Below are 17,691 nucleotides of genomic sequence, written 5' to 3'. Positions count from 1 at the left end.
GCTCTTCTCCAGAGACATCCCTGTTCTCCAGAGAGCCTTTCCCCTGGTCAGTGTGTCCATGCTGGCCTGCCAAGCCCCTCCTGCACCCCTCCACTGTGTTCCCTGGGCTGGCGGTGCTGCTCTGCAGGGCGAGCAGGCTGTGGGGCCCTGGGGGACTCCACACTGGCCGTGCTGGTCAGGGCAGACCTGGCTGGCCCAGCATCACCGCACCTGACAACTCCCTCCCCAGGTGTCTGTGGCTGTGGAAGATGCTCAGAGCAATCACAAGGCATTTCCAATGGCTCAGGATGGGGTCAGCTGTGCCATTAGATGCAGCTATGACTTTTCATTGTTGGTGACATGAACCACCCTTGAGGTTGCCTTCCCTGTGCCTGAGGAGTCCCCATTGCCTCTCCTGAGATTGCAGAGCCTGATTTGGTGCATTCCTTGGTTTGGCCCTTTGCCTTTGGGTGACTCCACTTAGTTTTGGGAGTCTCCACTCACTGCCCGTCCCAGGCACATGCTGTCCCTGGAAATCCCCTCTGCTCACCTGGTGGCTCCTTATTGCCTTCCAGAAGGATGGGCATCTGTCACCAGCCCTCTAATATTTGAGACAGCCCCCAGCAGAAAACTCCTGAGCACTCACCCTCTCCAGGGCCACTGGGCACCCACAAGTGGAGGCTGAATCCAGCCCTCATTCCCTCACACATCACCCTGTCAACACATCCTCCTTAGCCCACGGAAAACCCAGGCAAAGCAAAAGGGGCTTTTGGGGTACAATTCTCTGAGTGCATTCTTGGCTCCTACTTTGGAAGAAGAGCCCAGTCTTCAGGCAGTGTACTGATGAAATCCCCTTTTACTACAGAGATGCTGCAAGGGAGGCCAGCTCTGACACAGTGCTTGGCAGATTTAAAGAAAGCCTCTGAGTCAGACAGACAGGGTTTGCGCCTCTGGAGAGGTGGGATGAATTCAAACTTTTCTGTAAAAACATGACTATCACAGGCAGAACTCCCAAAGCAGAAGAGTTGTTTGAGATAAACTGGGAGCTGGTTGTGAGGAGAGATGGGCAGCTTATTGCTGCTGAACTAGAAGACGTTGAATCAGTTTCTTCAGTGCATCCTTGAGCTCCTTGTTCCTCATGCTATAGATGAGAGGGTTCATTGCTGGAGGCACCACCGCGTACAGAACAGCCACCACCAGATCCAGAGCTGGTGAGGAGAGGGAGGGAGGCTTCAGGTAGGCAAACATGTCAGTGCTGACAAACAGGGAGACCACGGCCAGGTGTGGGATGCACATGGAAAAGGCTTTGTGCCGGCCCTACTCAGAAGGGATCCTCAGCACAACAGTGAAGATCTGCACGTGGGAAAGCACAATGAAAATGAAACACCCAGAGGCTAAAGAGCCACTAACCGCAAGAAGCCCAACTTCCCTGAGGTAGGAGTCTGAGCAGGAGAGCTTGAGGATCTGGGGAATCTCACAGAAGAACTGGTCCACTGTGTTGCCTTGGCAGAGTGGTATTGAAAATGTGTTCCCAGTGTGCAGGACAGAATAAAGAAAACCACTAGCCCAGACAGCTGCTGCCATTCTGACACAAGCTCTGCTGCCCAAGATGGTCCCATAGTGCAGGGGTTTGCAGATGGCAACAAAGCGGTCATAGGCCATCACTGTGAGAACAGAATACTCTCCTCCTAACAAGAAGGCAAACAGAAAGACTTGAACAGCACATCCTGAGTAGGAAATGACTCTCGTGTCCCTCACAGAATTGGCCATGAATTTGGGGACAGTTGAGGAGAGAGTGCCAAGGTCGAGGAGGGAGAGGCTGAGGAGGAAGAAGTACATGGGGGTGTGGAGGCGGTGGTCGCAGACTATGGCTGTGATGATGAGACCGTTGCCCAGGAGGGCAGCCAGGTAGATGCCCAGGAAGAGTGAGAAGTGCAAGAGCTGCAGCTCCCGCGTGTCTGCGAATGCCAGGAGGAGGAACTTGGTGAAGGTGCTGCTGTTGGACATTTTACTATCTCCGCACATGGGGGACTGTGCAAGGAAGAACAAACATTGAGAAGTTAGCAGAGACTTTTCAAGCAAAGAAACCCCCAAATGTTGCAGTTCTCATGCAAACCCCCACATTGCCTCTCTCTTTACTGAGAGGATCTTTGTGCAGCTCCCTTGCTTGAGCTCCACTTTCCCCTGGCTGAGTGTGCTGTGAGGAGCAGGGGCCTCTGCCCATGGGCTCCACAGGAGTCAGTCCTGCTGTAAAGCAGTGGGCACAGGGGAATGGGGATGACTAGCTCTGACAGTCACAATTTCTGTCAGGTGAAATCCACTCATCATGTAGAAGGGCTTTTCAGCATCTTCCCTCTGAATTCTAAAGAATGAGGTTTGAGGAACAGAATTTCAGGGATTATATAGGAATTTTATTTTAATTTAGATGTCCTTGACACCCCTGGGGAGTGTTCCTCAAAGGTAGAAATCCTAGGCTTTTCTACTGTGAGTCCTGAGAAAAAAGGATTCACTGTCCCTTGTTGCAGAGTGAGGACAGCTAGTCTGTCTTTCAGTCTCGTTCCCACCTGTCCTGTGCTCGCAACCTCTTGGAGCTGGAGGATAAATACACTCATATGTTGCTCTAAAAAGAAAGCATCCCCTGCTGAGAGCACACGAGTCCAGTTTCAAAGTGCACATCTCCAAACTTCTCACCCTTTCTCTGGGCACCTGAAGGAGCTCTCCACACTCCCCTTCTAGCCAAGGACACACAGGGCTCTTTTCAGATGCCCACATACAGCCTCCCACCACCATCTCCATACTCTCAGCATCTCTCCACCTTCCTTATTTGTCTCTCAGATATCACAGAGGTGCTATGAGACAGCAGTGCCTTTCTAGAGGGCAGCACGCAGTCTGCCAGGATGCTGTAAGGAAACGCTCAAAGGACTCTTAGGACTGGAGATGGGCTCTCCCTAAGGGAGAGTCAGCACATTTCGCAGCCCCACGGACTGCATTTTCTGGAGCTCCACAAGTCAGAAGGGGGCTGGGGCAACCTCATTCCCATGCAGACCCCTCTGCTGCACAACTTGCGGCATCAGTGTCTGAACTGCAGCTGACACTTCCCACCCCAGAGAGCCAGAGAGCAAGAACAGGAGCAGCATGGACAGGAGGGCAAACAAGGAGCAGCACCATGAGCCTTCTGCCAAGGGAGGCTAGAAGAGAGAAACAGACAGGAACTCAGGAAAGCCTTCACCTTACCAGCTAGGCATGCTGCCTCGCAGGCAGTGACGTCGCAGGGCAGTCTCTCTCAGTCCCTTTGTCGGGCACCTCTCCTCTGCCGGAGGGCTGGCTGCAGAGAAGGCAGCTCATGCCCTGGACCCCATGGCTGTCAGGGCAGAGGATCTGCTGCGTGGGAGAGGAGACACAGGGAGCTTGCTCAGAGGAAGGTGTCTGCATCGGAGGGACTGACCACTGACCATGACTTGCCCAAATCCATCCTCCCGTGACGATTCTGTTGGCACTTCCCTCTCACTCCCTGCCCATCTCTGCTGCCTGGAGCTGCTCCTGCTGCCTGCAGCTTTTTCTCTCCCAACATCTTTTCCCTGTCGGTACTCACAGACCCTGTCCCCCCCCCTCTGTGCACAGTTCTGCCCTACAGAAACCTCCAAGATCAGGGCACTGTCCATGGCATCTCTGTGCTCACAGGTCCTAAGGAGCAGGTCACTTTAGCCCTGATAAGTCCATAAAGGGGCTGCTGGTGCTGCTGTAGGTGGAGGTGGGGTTGAAAGGGTTTGCTGAGCTTTCTCACAGACCTACTGATCTCTGAGAGGGAAGGTCAGTGAGTCCCAGGTCCTTGCCAAACCAGAAAACTCTTTCCTTTTTTCTCCCTGCCAACATTAGGAAACTGGAAGCCCTAGAGGGAAACTCCCTGCCTTTCAAGAAACCTTTTTTGCACCTTCCTCTGCAGTGCAGCGACACTGCTCTGAATCACAGCCCTGGGCAGACCTGTGTGCATATCCCAGCTTCACAGCCCTGCAGCTGTCCTTTTGAGAAAGTAGCAGCATGACCTGTCCCTGTGACGGTGTGGCAGGGAAGGCCTGCTCTCAAACATCTCCCCCTCCTCTGCAAAGGAGAGTGATCCTAGAAAAACCTATCAGTCATGCAATGAAATAGGTGTAGAAGATGCTTCCAGGAACCTCAGTGGCATTGCCCTGCAGCCAGAGACTTACTTTCCTCCCACGATAAGCTCTCCTCTGTCCTCCAACTCCACACTGCTTTTCACTTCTCTCTGCCTTGTCTCCTCTCACAGCAGCAGCAGCAGGCAGTGCACTCAGCCCTGCTGTTCTTTGCAGAGGAGCTGCTCCCGCACACAGCTGTCTCTGGGCAGTGCTGCCTGGTTGCCATGAGCTCCCTCCTTCCCTGGAGCCTGGCCCCACTCAGGTACAGAGGCGCAGCTGAAGACGTGACTTTCTCTGTCCCTTGTGCTCTCTCCTCCTGGGAAATGTTCACTGAAACTAACTGAAATAATCACTGATGGTCCCTCTCTAAACCATACAGAGTGACCAGTTACAGCATTGTCCCTTGTTTCATCAGAGGATGGTTTCATCAGAGGATGGTTATCCACGAGAGATGGAAACATCGCACCCTGGAAATCCATATTCCCATGTTCTTAACTAGGCAGGACACCTAGAAGCGGACAAGAAGGGAGGTCATTCACACATGGTTCAGGTTTTCATTCAGATGAGTCAGTCTAGGCATCACACACCCTGGGCTGGAGTAGGATTTAGATCCCTCCTGTGAACTCCGCAGACACACAGGAGGTGGGATTTCCTTTGCAAAAAAAATGAACTGTGCACAACAGAGATGTCTGCATGGGAGCTCCTTGTCTAAGCTCCCATTATAAACCCTGAAGATGGAGGGTGGGAGTCAGTTGCTCAACACACAAACACCTGGAGACATTGGAAGAGACAGAGACGGACCAAGGCATGTGCCAGAGTCTTCTTGCTCTGATGGAGCAGCTATCACACCCCCATCCTTCTAGAGCATGAGTTGGGGGCCAGGTGGGGAATTCCCTTGGCCATCTGAAATGACACTAGATGCCTCCTACTACTAGAGCTCCACTCACTATAAAGCTGAGACATAGCAAGATCCCAATGTTACAAACAGCTAATGCAATTCAGGGCAGACACTTGATTTAATGACATAGAAATAGGCCTGCAGGGCCATGTCGGATGCCTGGGGTGTCCAGCACATCCACATGTCTCTAGTAGTTCCAGCATGGGACCAGCAGGAAGCCATGCCTTTTTGGAGTGTTTGCTGGGGAAGTGCCCCAGGGCATCTTGGGTTTCCTATCAGTGCCCAAACAAATGAATCCCACCACTGCCTTTAGGCACTCTCTGCACTGTCTACATCCAAGCATGGCGCGCAAATGCAAGGCACATCATACCCAGGGCTCCTCTCTAGACTCCGCACTCTCAAACCACAGAGCCACAGAATCACAGAATCGCTGAGGTTGGAAGGGACCTCTGGAGATCATCTACTCCAACCCCCCTGCTCAAGCAGGGTCACCTAGAGCACATTGCACAGGATTGCATCCAGGCGCGTTTTGAATATCTCCAAAGAAGGAGACTCCACAACCTCTCTGGGCAACCTCTTCCAGTGCTCTGTCACACTCACAGTGAAAAAGTTTTTCCTCATGTACAGATGGAACTTCTTGTGTTCCAGCTGGTGCCCATTGCCTCATGTCCTGTCACTGGGCACCACTGAGAAGAGTCTGGTCCCATCCTCTCGACACCCTCCCTTCAGATACTTGTACACATTGATAAGATCTCCTCTCAGCCTTCTCTTCTCCAGGTTAAACAGGCCCAGCTCTCTCAGCCTTTCCTCATAAGAGAGATGCTCCAGTCCCCTAATCATCTTTGTAGCCCTTCGCTGCACTTGCTCCAGTAGTGCCACATCCCTCTTGTACTGGGGAGCCCAGAACTGGACGCAGTACTCCACATGTGGCCTCAGCAGGGCTGAGGAGAGGGGGAGAATCACCTCCCTCAACCTGCTGGCAACACTCTTCCTGATGCACCCCAGGATACCAGTGGCCTTCTTGGTCACAAGGGCACATTGCTGCCTCATGCTTAACTTGGTGTCCACCAGCACTCCCAGGTCCTTCTCCAAAGAGCTGCTTTCCAGCAGGTCAACCCCCAACCTGTACTGGTGCCTGGGGTTATTCCTCCCCAGGTGCAGGACCCTGCACTTGCCTTTGTTGAACTTCATGAGCTTCCTCTCCACCCACCTCTCCAGCCTGCCCAGGTCTCTCTGAATGGCAGCACAGCCCTCTGGTGTATCGGCCAGTCCTCCCAGTTTTGTATCACCAGCAAACTTGCTGAGGGTGCACTCTGTGCCTTCATCCAGGTCATTGATGAAGAAGTGGAACAAGACTGGACCCAGTACTGACCCCCGGGGGAAACCGCTAGCTACAGGCCTCCAGCTAGACTCTGCACCGCTGATCACAATGCTCTGAGCTCTGCCATTCAGCCACTTCTCAATCCACCTCACTGTCTGCTCATCAATCCCACACTTCCTGAGCTTGCCTATGAGGCCAAGCACAGTCCCCAGGGTGCAAGATCCAGAGATGGTGTGAGGCACTGAAGAACCTCCTATCAACCCATCTGTGTGGACAGGGATGGGACTGGGGTTGTGGCTCAACAATGAACCTCACGGCTGCCTTCTGCAAGGATGCCTCAGGGTTCTCCAAGTACAGCAGGCTCTGGTGCAGGTACTGCTCTGCTCTGCTGCTGTCCCTCAGCAGCTGGAGACAGCACAAGGCTGGGGGGTTGTAACCGAGTCTCCCCAGAAGGCCAGGCCTGTCCCTCCTTGCAGGACCAGCCTCCTTTTCCTTCCTGTTCATGACTGTCAGCTAGAAACTGTGTGGTACCGAGGTTCAGAGGGAGCAGAGGACAGAGTGTGGGTTTCCTGAGAGGCCTGCAGAGCAGCAGAGACCAGGAGATGCCACCACAGCTAGGGCAGGACACTCTGCATCCCCATCATCTTGGCAAGGGTCCAAGCCTTTCCCAGCCCGGAATGGGAAGATGCAGCTTGGGTCTGTCCCTCGCTGAAGGCAGAGGCAGCTCTGCCTTGTCCTTGGGGACACAAGAAGTTGGACACCACGCTGACATGCAGTCAAAGGGACACTTGTCAACAGCCCTTGCCCTGCTGCTCTGGCCCACCCAAGGGATGTCACCATTGCTTCCCAAAATCACTGGTCCAAACCTGGGCCACTCCTTGCATCTGGTCACTCATGTGGAGGAAGAGTGGGACCAGGTTCCTCTGCACGTGCTGCTTCATGCCCCGTTTGTTCTTCCCCACCACAATCTCCATCAGGTCTTGGCAGAGGAGGATGGAGAGCTCTCGCACGGGGCTGTCTTCCTGTGGGCAGGGAGGAGAGGAGGGGAGGCCTCAGCAATGACTCCAGGAAGCGGGCATGAGAAGAGGGTTTGCCATTGTGAGGCCTCACCCTCTCCAGGCACAACTGTTCCCCATCCCAGCCGGAGGTCAGAACTGGGGGACAAGCCTCTGCGGAGGCAGCCTGGAGAATGAAGGTTGTCGGCAGCAGCAGGGCAAGCTTCCCTGGGCTCTGTCTCCCTCTGCCTCTGGAGGGAACTTTCTGGATTTCCCTAAGACTCCATCAGGGCCCCCTCGCAGGAGAGGATAACAGAAAGGGACAGCCCCGGGACATGGCCTCTCTCTCACTCTCTAGCCTGCTCCTGCCTCTTTGCTCTTCTCTGCCCCAGGCCAGGCAAGCACCACATGGAGTCAAGCATGAGACAGAGCAGCTGAGGGCAGAGAGGGGGCTGGTTTGATCTAGTCCCGCAGCCCAGGATACTCAGGCCAGCACAGGCAATGTCACAGGGAATGTCAGAGGGACACACAGCACCCATAGCCACGCATATAGACCCATGGACACGCCAGGAGAGTCCCTGGCTCTCCCACCAGCCGTCCATCATCAAAGCTCACAGAAGCGTCTCAGCCAGCTGCAGAGCAATGGGGCTGGAGCCCTTCTGGTGCAGGCGGCTGAGGATGTTTCTCAGCAACATCAGGCTTCCCACACGCATGTCCCTGCCAGCATCCTGCAGCCACTGCATGATGTCTGGGAGCAGGCTCTGCATTCTCCTTGCCTGTGTGAAACACACAACTTCCTTTCAGTGAAGCAAGGCCAGACCCCCCCTTGCCAAAAGCGCTCTGGGTGCTGACTTCCCATCAGGGCTCAGCGTCCAGGGCCAGGGTTCTGCACACACCAATGGCACAGAGGCTGCAGTGCAGGGCAGAGATCTCCCAGGGGGCCCTCAGCATGCTATGGCATCTATTTGGAGGAAGGCTGCTGCCTCGAGGCTCAGGAGCAGCCGTCTACCTTAGCCTGACCCTGTGCTCTGCCTCATCGTCCCTCTTGTAGCGTGACTTTGGCCACAGCACTCCCATGACTGAGGCCGTTTGGAGCTGGCTTGCTTGGTGCTGGGCCTGGAACTCTGCCTAGCACAGCCGAGACGTGCCACCAGCAGGAGCTCTTCCTGGTGGGCTCTGGTGCCTTTCTGCTTGTGCAGCCCAGCCAAGTGCCTGGCATGAAAGACTCAGGGCAGATGAACACCTCCTGGCAAGCCCCAGGCTGCCAGCATGGCTTCACCCAGCTGCCCCCCTGCTCACCATCTCGGGTCTCTTTGACAAGCTCATGAGGCCTCTGAATGCCAGTCCGCGCATCTTCAGGCTCTGACTTTGGACATAGCTCTGGAGGAGCGGCAGGATGGCATCATCCACATGGGCAAGGTCAGGACAATCCAGCAGCTGAAATGCACACAGCAATGAAAGACTGGCAGAGCCGGCAGGACTGCCTGCACCGGGCAGCCCTGGATCCCACCCACCATTCAGGGCAAGGGCACCAGGCCCTGACAAAGCTCAGCGCACAGGCAGCAGGGATTGTGGGGACACCCCCAGGCCCTGCTCCCAGCCCTGGGCCTCACAGCACACTGCACACACCACTCCCCTCCTCCTCCCGTCCTCTGAACCCTCTGCAGCCTCTGGTTCCCGTCCCTTGGAGGAGCAATTGAACACAGAGCTGCCACAAAGGAGGCACGAAATCCAAGTGTTTACAAATGGCAGCCCAGCAGAAATGAGCCAAAGTCAGGGCGACTCAGAGGAGTGCCCCAGCTCCATTGCCCCAGCTCAATTGACCAACATCACCCCACAGCCATGTGCACAAGCCAGCAGAGCATTTAGAGGTACCTCCAGAGAGTCACCGCTTGCCCTGAGGCCCACCTCAATGAAGAAAGCCCTGGTGGGCATCTGACAAAACTAGTCTTCCCTTCTCAGCAGCCTTGACAGCTGGTGCAAGATCCAGTGACACAGGTGTCTTGGAGCCCCCCTCACCAGTCTGGCAGCAGGAAGAAGGCACTGGTGGTCCTCAGCTGAGCAGGCAAACCTCCTCTGGGATTGCTCTGCCCCCTCTAGCCATTTCCCCCCAGCACAGGGCAAGGCAGGCCAAGGCAGTGCTTGGCACACAACACTTGGCACACAGCTACAGCAGCCGGTGGCATTTGCTCATGGAGGCCGCTCTTTCCCTACCAAAACGTTGCCATTGGAAAGCCAGGGTCGGTCATCATCAGGTTCCTTTTGGTGGGAGACCAGAGAAGCACCCTTCCTACCTGGAAGTCATGGCCTTCCCACACATCCCCTTTCCTGACCCCTTTGGATTCCTGTCCCCCTGGGCCCTTCCCATGTTCTTCTGTGCATCTTGCACCTTTCCTGGGGCTCTGTCCTTGATGGTGCTGCAGGCAGACAGTCCCCAATGCTTTCAGGGTTGGGAGTCCAGGCCCCACAGGAGGGCACTCCAGCTCTCTGGGAAGGACCACTCCTGCGAAGGACCCCCTCCCACAACTCCTAACACCAACTGCCCCCCCCCCCCAGCAGCTCTCAAAGATGAGCAGCAACAGGGCAGGGAGCTCTCATGGCCATTTTGCTGTGCGAGCCCTTGCCACAAGTGCTGAGGCTGCAGCCTCTCCTGGAGAACTGCGGTCCCCCTTCACCCACAAGGAAGGACATTGTGCAGGGCACCCTGAATTCAGGGAAGAGGTGCTGGGGGAGAGCAGGGTGGAAAGGGCTGTACCTGGCCCTGTATGGTTAGAATTGGAAGAAGATGCTTATCCATTGCCTGCAAAAATTGTTGCAAAACTTAAAAAACCTTTACCCATGCTTTACAAAAGCAAAACAGCTAGTCTCATGTGAACTCAAACAGAAATTTCTCTGAGATGACTATTAAAATTGAGGCTTTTGTTTAGGATAGAAGCAATTCTCCGTTTTCAAACCCTTGAGTTTTGTGTTCTTTGAATTTCATACTTGACCCTATTTAAGCCTAGAAGCCTTTTTTCATACCTACACATGTTTATTTTGACAAAGGCACCTATGTGCATTCTAGTCTGGTAGCCTAGAACATCTTCTGAGAAATTGAACTCTACTTGCATCTTGTATTGTGACCAACCAATCAGTTCCTACCATGGAAGAAGGTTCAGGGAAGAACATAGGCTGTGATGGACCACAGCTGCTGCAAAAAAAGTGGAATTTATCTCAGCACAAAGGGAACCAGAGGGTGGCCTTTTTTTAGGACACTCCAGACTCATGCAAACACCTGAAGGCTGGAAATAAATCCTTGCTGCAGCAGAAATAATTATCGGCAGGGGGAATGTGCACCCCACCTGAGCTGCAACTGGACTAGCAAGCCTTGCTGGTTTGAACCACTGGTTTGCTACTTTCCCAGAGAAATGCAATTTGGTAATGGAACACATTTGAAGAACAAAGAACTGCAAATGTGGTGTGCTTCAAACAAAGATCAGTAGACCTTTCGCCTATGGTATCAACCTCCAAGTAATGGGGTAGTAGAAAGACGGAGTGGACAGCAGAAACAACAGCTGCACAAGAGTGACTCTTCTCTCATAGAATACTTCTAAGTGGGGATCCCACTTGCGAGAAGTTGTAAGGTGGCTAAATAAGTGACAAACTCTTATGGGAAGGCCCATAGATAAGGGGTTTGTGTCAGTAGCTGCATGAATTCCTGTTAAAACAGTAATAAAACCCCATCAAAGTCCTGGAGATGAGGCTGTGGTTAAACATGCAGCTCAGGGATCAGTCTGGGTGACTCTGCTCTTTTTCCATGGAAAAGGAGCATGGGATGCTGTAGACACTGAAGGCAGTAAGTTAACCATTAGTGAGGTCTGGGTTATGTCCAAGACCTAGGTGTCTTCTCTTGCAGGGAGATATGGTGTTACCTGCTAACCGTGGGAACACTGATAAATGGAAAAAACACCTGAAACTTGTCTCTAACAGGTTCTGCCTTTTCACGCTGCCCATGGCACAAGTCAGGTATTGAAGATCAATCACAGCCCATCTTCAAAACTATAGTTACAAGAGAAACACCATCTGTAATAGCACGAGGTCAAGGACTGATTGTAGGCAATCATGTTATACTAACCCTAAGATCTAAAGTTAGTCTAAATGTAGCTCTATGTAGTAACGCATTGGATCGGAAGCTGCACATGGTTCTGACAACAGAGTAAGATGAGTACTCCAGACATGGAAGGCAACAAAAGCCATTGTGATGGGACCTATGGTTTTGACCAAATCACCATGCAGACTTCTGGTTAACTTCTCATATGACTGAACAAATAATGTCTTCTTTTGCACCATTTAATCAATCAGTATCACTTGGAGTAACCTTGCATCAACTCGACAGCTTTCTCAAACACAACACCAAGGTTCCTCAACATTGGTTGGAAACTGGAAACTGGAAAATGGTTAGAGGAAAGGGAAGGAACGATAATGTATGATACAATGAACAGATTCGGTTAGTGAAAGTGTCCAGCAACAGCGCAGCCTGCCCTGAGTTGACACACGTAGAAACAGGTTTTAATTTCTTCCTCCCTGCAAGCACGCAATTATTCCTTTGCTCTTCTCCAGAGATGTCCCTGTTCTCTGGAGAGCCTTTCCCCAGGTCAGTGTGTCCATGCTGGCCTGCCCAGCCATTCCTGCACCCCTCCACTGTGCTCCCCGGGCTGGTGATGCTGCTCTGCAGGGCAAGAAGGCTGTGGGGCCCCAGGGTGACTCCACACTGGCCGTACTGGTCAGGGTAGACCTGGCTGGCCCAGCATCACTGCACCTGACAACCCCCTCCCCAGGCGTCCGTGGCTGTGGAAGATGCTCAGAGCAATCACAAGGCATTTCCAATGGCTCAGGATGGGGTCAGCTGTGTCATTAGATCCAGCCATGGTTTTTCATTGTAGGTGACATGAACCGCTCTTGAGGTTGCCTTCCCTGTGCCTGAGGAGTCCCCACTGCCTCTCCTGAGATTGCAGAGCCCTGATTTGGTGCATTCTTTGGTTGAAGGCTTTACTTTGGGTGACTCCACTTGGTTTTGGGAGTCTCCATTCACTGCCCATCCCAGGAACATGCTGTCCCTGGGGATCCCCTCTGCTCACCTGGTGGCTCATTGCCTTCCAGAAGGATGGGCATCTGTCACCAGCCCTCTAATATTTGAGACAGCCCCCAGCAGACACCGCTTGAGCACTCACCCTCTCCAGGGCCACTGGGCACCCACAAGTGGAGGCTGAATCCAGCCCTCATTCTCTCACACATCACCCTGTCAACACATCCTTCTTAGCTCATGGAAAACCCAGGCAAAGCAAAAGGGGCTTTTCGGGTGCAATTCCCAGAGTGCATTCTTGGCTCCTACTTTGGAAGAAGAGCCCAGTCTTCAGGCAGTGTACTGATGAAATCCCCTTTTATTACAGAGATGCTGCAAGGGAGGCCAGCTCTGACACAATGCTCGGCAGATTTACAGAAAGCCTCTGAGTCAGACAGATGGGGTTTGTGCCTCTGGAGAGGTGGGATGAATTCAAATATTTGTTCACAAATGTGACTATCGTAGACAGAACTCCCAAAGTACAAGGGTTGTCTGAGATAAACTGGAAGCTGGTTGTGAGGAGAGATGGGCAGCTTATTGCTGCTGAACTAGAAGACGTTGAATCAGTTTCTTCAGTGCATCCTTGAGCTCCTTGTTCCTCATGCTGTAGATGAGAGGGTTCATTGCTGGAGGCACCACCGCGTACAGAACAGCCACCACCAGATCCACAGCTGGGGAGGAGATGGAGGGGGGCTTCAGGTAGGCAAACATGTCAGTGCTGACAAACAGGGAGACCACAGCCAGGTGTGGGATGCACATGGAAAAGGCTTTGTGCCGGCCCTGCTCAGAGGGGATCATCAGCACAGCAGTGAAGATCTGCACGTAGGACAGCACAATGAAAATGAAACACCCAAAGTCTAGACAGGCACTAAACACAAGAAGCCCAACTTCCCTGCGGTAGGAGTCTGAGCAGGAGAGCTTGAGGATCTGGGGAACTTCACAGAAGAACTGGTCCACTGTGTTGCCTTGGCAGAGTGGTATTGAAAATGTGTTCCCAGTGTGCAGGACAGAATAAAGAAAACCACTAGCCCAGACAGCTGCTGCCATTCTGACACAAGCTCTGCTGCCCAAGATGGTCCCATAGTGCAGGGGTTTGCAGATGGCAACAAAGCGGTCATAGGCCATCACTGTGAGAACAGAATACTCTCCTCCTAACAAGAAGGCAAACAGAAAGACTTGAACAGCACATCCTGAGTAGGAAATGACTCTCGTGTCCCTCACAGAATTGGCCATGAATTTGGGGACAGTTGAGGAGAGAGTGCCAAGGTCGAGGAGGGAGAGGTTGAGGAGGAAGAAGTACATGGGGGTGTGGAGGCGGTGGTCGCAGACTATGGCTGTGATGATGAGGCCGTTGCCCAGGAGGGCAGCCAGGTAGATGCCCAGGAAGAGTGAGAAGTGCAAGAGCTGCAGCTCCCGCGTGTCTGCAAATGCCAGGAGGAGGAACTCATTGAGGGAGCTGCTGTTGGACATTTCGCTCACTACAGGCATTCGGGACTGTCCGAGGAAGAAGATACAGAGACAAATGAGGACAGACTTCTCTGAGCAGAACTTTCTCATAAAACCCTCCCAAACACATGCACATTACCTCTCCCCAAATCAGCAGCACCATCACTGAGCTGCGTTGCTTGAGCTCTGACTTGTGCTCACCGAGTTTGCCGTGCAGCACAGGGGCCTCTGCCCATGGGCTCCAGAGGAGTCGGCCCTGACCTACAGCACTGTGTACATGGGAACAGCGGTGACTATAATATTATATTCCTAGATCCAGCCAGATTTCATCCATTCATAATATTGAAGGCATTTTCACTCCCACTTCTAAATAATGTGGGTGCATTAAGAGTTTTAAGGCGTCTTTTGTTTCCTTTAGCTGACCCTGTCACACCTGAGGAGCATGCCTGGAGGTAGAAATCCTCAGCATTGCTGCTGCACTCAGAGTGAGCAGCTGTGATTCTGGAGAGGCAAAAGGATTCACTCTGGCTTGAGTGCAGAGGGAGCAGAGCTGCCTGTACACCTGCCCTGTTCCCAGCTGCCCTGTGCTTGCACCTTGGAGGTGGAGGACAGTTGCACTCGTGTTACCCGAAAAAGAAATGACAGTGCAGAGAGCAGAGGAAAGCACTTGCAAAGTGCCCATCAGCACTCTTTCTGAGGGTTCTTTGAGGCAGGTCTCAGCCCTTCCCTTCCAGCCAGCAAGCAACACATCGGGCTCCTTCCAGCTGCCCACATCCAGACTCCCAGCAGCATGTCCCAGAGTGGCTTCAGTATCTAGGTGGCTTCTGCCTGGGGCACCAAGATAACACGCAGCTGCAATGGGAGAGCTGTGTCCTTGTGGAGGGCAGCTTGCAGCCCAGCCAGACACCCCAGGGAAATGGCGGAATGTCCTAAGGATGGGGTGTCCTGGCAAAAGAGTTGCCTCATTCCCAGCCCCCCACACTGCATTGCCCAGAGCCCCACAGGTTAGAGGGGCACTTGGGCACCTCACTGTCAAGGACACGTCTGCAGGGCAGGACCTGCAGGGTCAGTGTCTGAACTGCATCAGAAAGCCCCCAGCCCAGAGAGTCCAAGGGGAAGGACAAGGGCAGCATGGACAGGTGGGAAACATGGAGCAATACCATGATATTTGTGGTGAGGGAGGCAGGGCCAGGGAAGGATAGAGCGACACTCAGGAGTGTCTCCTCTCCTGCATGTCTGGCTGCCAAGGAAACGACTCCTGCCCTGGACCCCACAGCCTTGAGAGCAGAGGGCTGTGCTGGCTGGGAGAGGAGAGGAGGCCTTGGAGTTGACAGTTTCCTCGCACAATTTGAGAATGACTCTGCTGCCTGGAGCCGACCCTGTGGGGAGCTCTTTCTCTGTCCCCACGTCTCTCCCCTCTCAGTGCTCACACACACCATCCCACTTGCTGTGAGCTCAGCTCTTCCCTGCAGAAACCTCCCGGGGGCAGAACGCTGCCCAGGGCACCTGCATGTTTGCAGCTGCTATGGAGCAGGGGAGAGAAACCTTGGTGAGGCTGGAAAGGTGATGCTGGCTCTGTCCTTAGGCTGAGGGGTGGATGAAGGCATTTGCTGAGTCCCTCTCAGAACTGCTCCTCTCTCAGTGTCACTGTCTCAGTCCCCTGTCTAAACCTGACAGATGCAATCCCATTTCACCCCACCCAAAGAGAATCAAAGTGAAAGCACAGACTCATGACAGCTCCTTCTCTTTCATGTATCCCCTGCCTTGACCTTCCTTTTGGAAAGTCTCCTTCAGAAATGTCCTGGGAGTGAGCTGGAGCTGTGGGCAACCCTGATCTACGCAGCATCCTCTTCAAAGGATGCTCAACATGCCCTGCCAGGGGTCTCTCCTCCCACCCAGAGCTTCTCCCCGCATCGCTGTGGGGAGCTCCTCAGGCAGGCTGAGTTCTGACCCTCGCAGGCAGCAGAGTCACTGCCCTGGGCACACAGCACCCTGGGGCGCAGGGACACTGCTCTGAATCACAGCCCTGCGCAGGCCTGTGTGCGCACCCCAGGTTCACCGCCCTGCAGGATCCCTGGGAGAAGGTAGCAAGATGCCCTCTCCCTGTGACGCTGTGGCAGGGAATCCCTGCTCTGAAGCATCTCCTCCTCCTCTGCAAAGGAGAAGCCAGGAGGTCGATCCTTAAAAATCCAATCGTGTGACTGGAATGATTTCAAGACCTTTCCAGGAACCTCAGTAGCATTGCCCTGCAGCCAGAGACTTACCGTGTCAGGGGCTGTGAAGATTTCTCCCACAAGCAGCTCTCCTCTGTCTTCCCACTCCACACTGCCTTGCACTTCTCCCTGTCATGTCACCTCTCATGTTAGTAGCAGCAAGCAGTGCCCGGAGCCCTGCTGCTCTTTGCAGAGGAGCTGCTCCTGCAGAAAGCTGTGTCTGGGCAGTGCTGCCAGGTTGTCATGAGCTCCTCCATCTCCGGAGCCTGGCCCCACTCAGGAGCAAAAGCCCAGCTGAGCTCATGACTTTCTCTGTCCCTTGTGCTCCCTCCTCCTGGGAAATGTTCACTCCAATAAACTAAAATAATCACTGATGGTCCCTGTCTGAACACTGAAGGAAGACTGATTCCAGCATTGCAATTTGTCTCATCGGAGGATGGTTATCTATGAAAAGTGAAAACGTCCCACTGAGGAAGCCCCTACTCCCGTCTCTTAGCTAGGACACCTAGATGAGCATAAGAATAGATCTCCTTTTCCCATTGTTCAGGAATTGATTCAGATGAGTCAGTTTGGGCTTCACAGGCTGGTGTGGAAGGCCTTGGGCTGACATAGCATTCAGATCTTCCCATGAGCTCCACAAAAAACACACAGGAGGTGGCATTCCCCTGTCCCAGGCAGAAGTGAGAACAGCATGGATGTTTTCATGCAAGATCTTGGTCTATGCTGCCATTATAATCACTGGAGATGGAGGTGGCAGTCAGCTGGTCACACACAAACACCTGGTGACATTGGAAGAGACAGAGGTGGTCGAAGGCATGTGCCAGTGTCTACTTGCTCTGATGGAGCAAGTATGACACCTTCATCCTTCTAGAGCATGAGCTGGGGTCAGGAGGGGAATTGCCTTGGCCACCTACAATGATACTAGATGCCCACTGCTACCAGATCTCTACTCATTGGAAAGCTGAGACACATGCAGATCCCAACATTGCAAACAGTTGATGTCATCCAGTGCAGGCACTTGATTCAGTGACACAGAAATAGGCCTGCAGGGCCATGTCGGATGCCTGGGGGGTCCAGCACAACCACATGTCTCTAGCAGGTACACCATGGGGCCTATAGGAAAACCATGGCCCCTTGGAGTGGTTGCTGGTCAAGTGCCCCAGGGCAACTCAGGTTTCCTACCAGTGTCCAAACAAGTGGATCCCACCATTGCCTTTAGGCCAAGTCCCTCCAATCTACAGCCAAGCATGCTTCATAAATGGGAGAGGCACATCACACCAAGGTCTCTGTTCTAGTCTCTGCACCCTTAAAACCTTCTAGCTTTCCTCCCCCGAACCTCTTCTCACCCCCAGGTGATATGAACAGCAACTGGGCTAATGATGACCTCAGGGTGGCTGGATCACAGGCTGCCCAGGCCCAGGGACTTCTTCAGTGGCGCCTTGTCCTTCCTGGAGATTGCTTCACCTCTGTCACAGGCCACAAGGTGCTACAAATCAGCTCAGGCAGCCAACCCCTCTCCTGCCATTCCTGCACAGCCCAGCTCTGTTTCTGCCCGGCCTTGGGCACTGCAGGCCTTTGCCCTCT

The 17,691-nt window shown here is 53.5% G+C and overlaps 1 protein-coding gene and 1 pseudogene across 1 annotated transcript; both read right to left on the bottom strand.

The window, feature by feature from the left end:
• Positions 1-1,050: 1,050 nt before the first annotated feature.
• LOC136992951 (olfactory receptor 14C36-like) lies at positions 1,051-1,986 on the bottom strand (annotated as a pseudogene).
• A 10,996-nt stretch (positions 1,987-12,982) lies between these two features.
• Positions 12,983-13,985, bottom strand: LOC136993106 (olfactory receptor 14C36-like). Its single transcript, XM_067303120.1, has one exon. The coding sequence runs from the start codon at positions 13,934-13,936 to the stop codon at positions 12,983-12,985; it is 954 nt and encodes a 317-aa protein (XP_067159221.1). The 5' UTR covers positions 13,937-13,985.
• Positions 13,986-17,691: the final 3,706 nt, after the last annotated feature.

This window comes from Apteryx mantelli, chromosome 11 (genome assembly GCF_036417845.1).
Source record: "Apteryx mantelli isolate bAptMan1 chromosome 11, bAptMan1.hap1, whole genome shotgun sequence".
Lineage (NCBI taxonomy): Eukaryota > Metazoa > Chordata > Aves > Apterygiformes > Apterygidae > Apteryx > Apteryx mantelli.
Note: the sequence above shows the minus strand (reverse complement) of the source record. Positions and strands in the feature narration are given on the sequence as shown.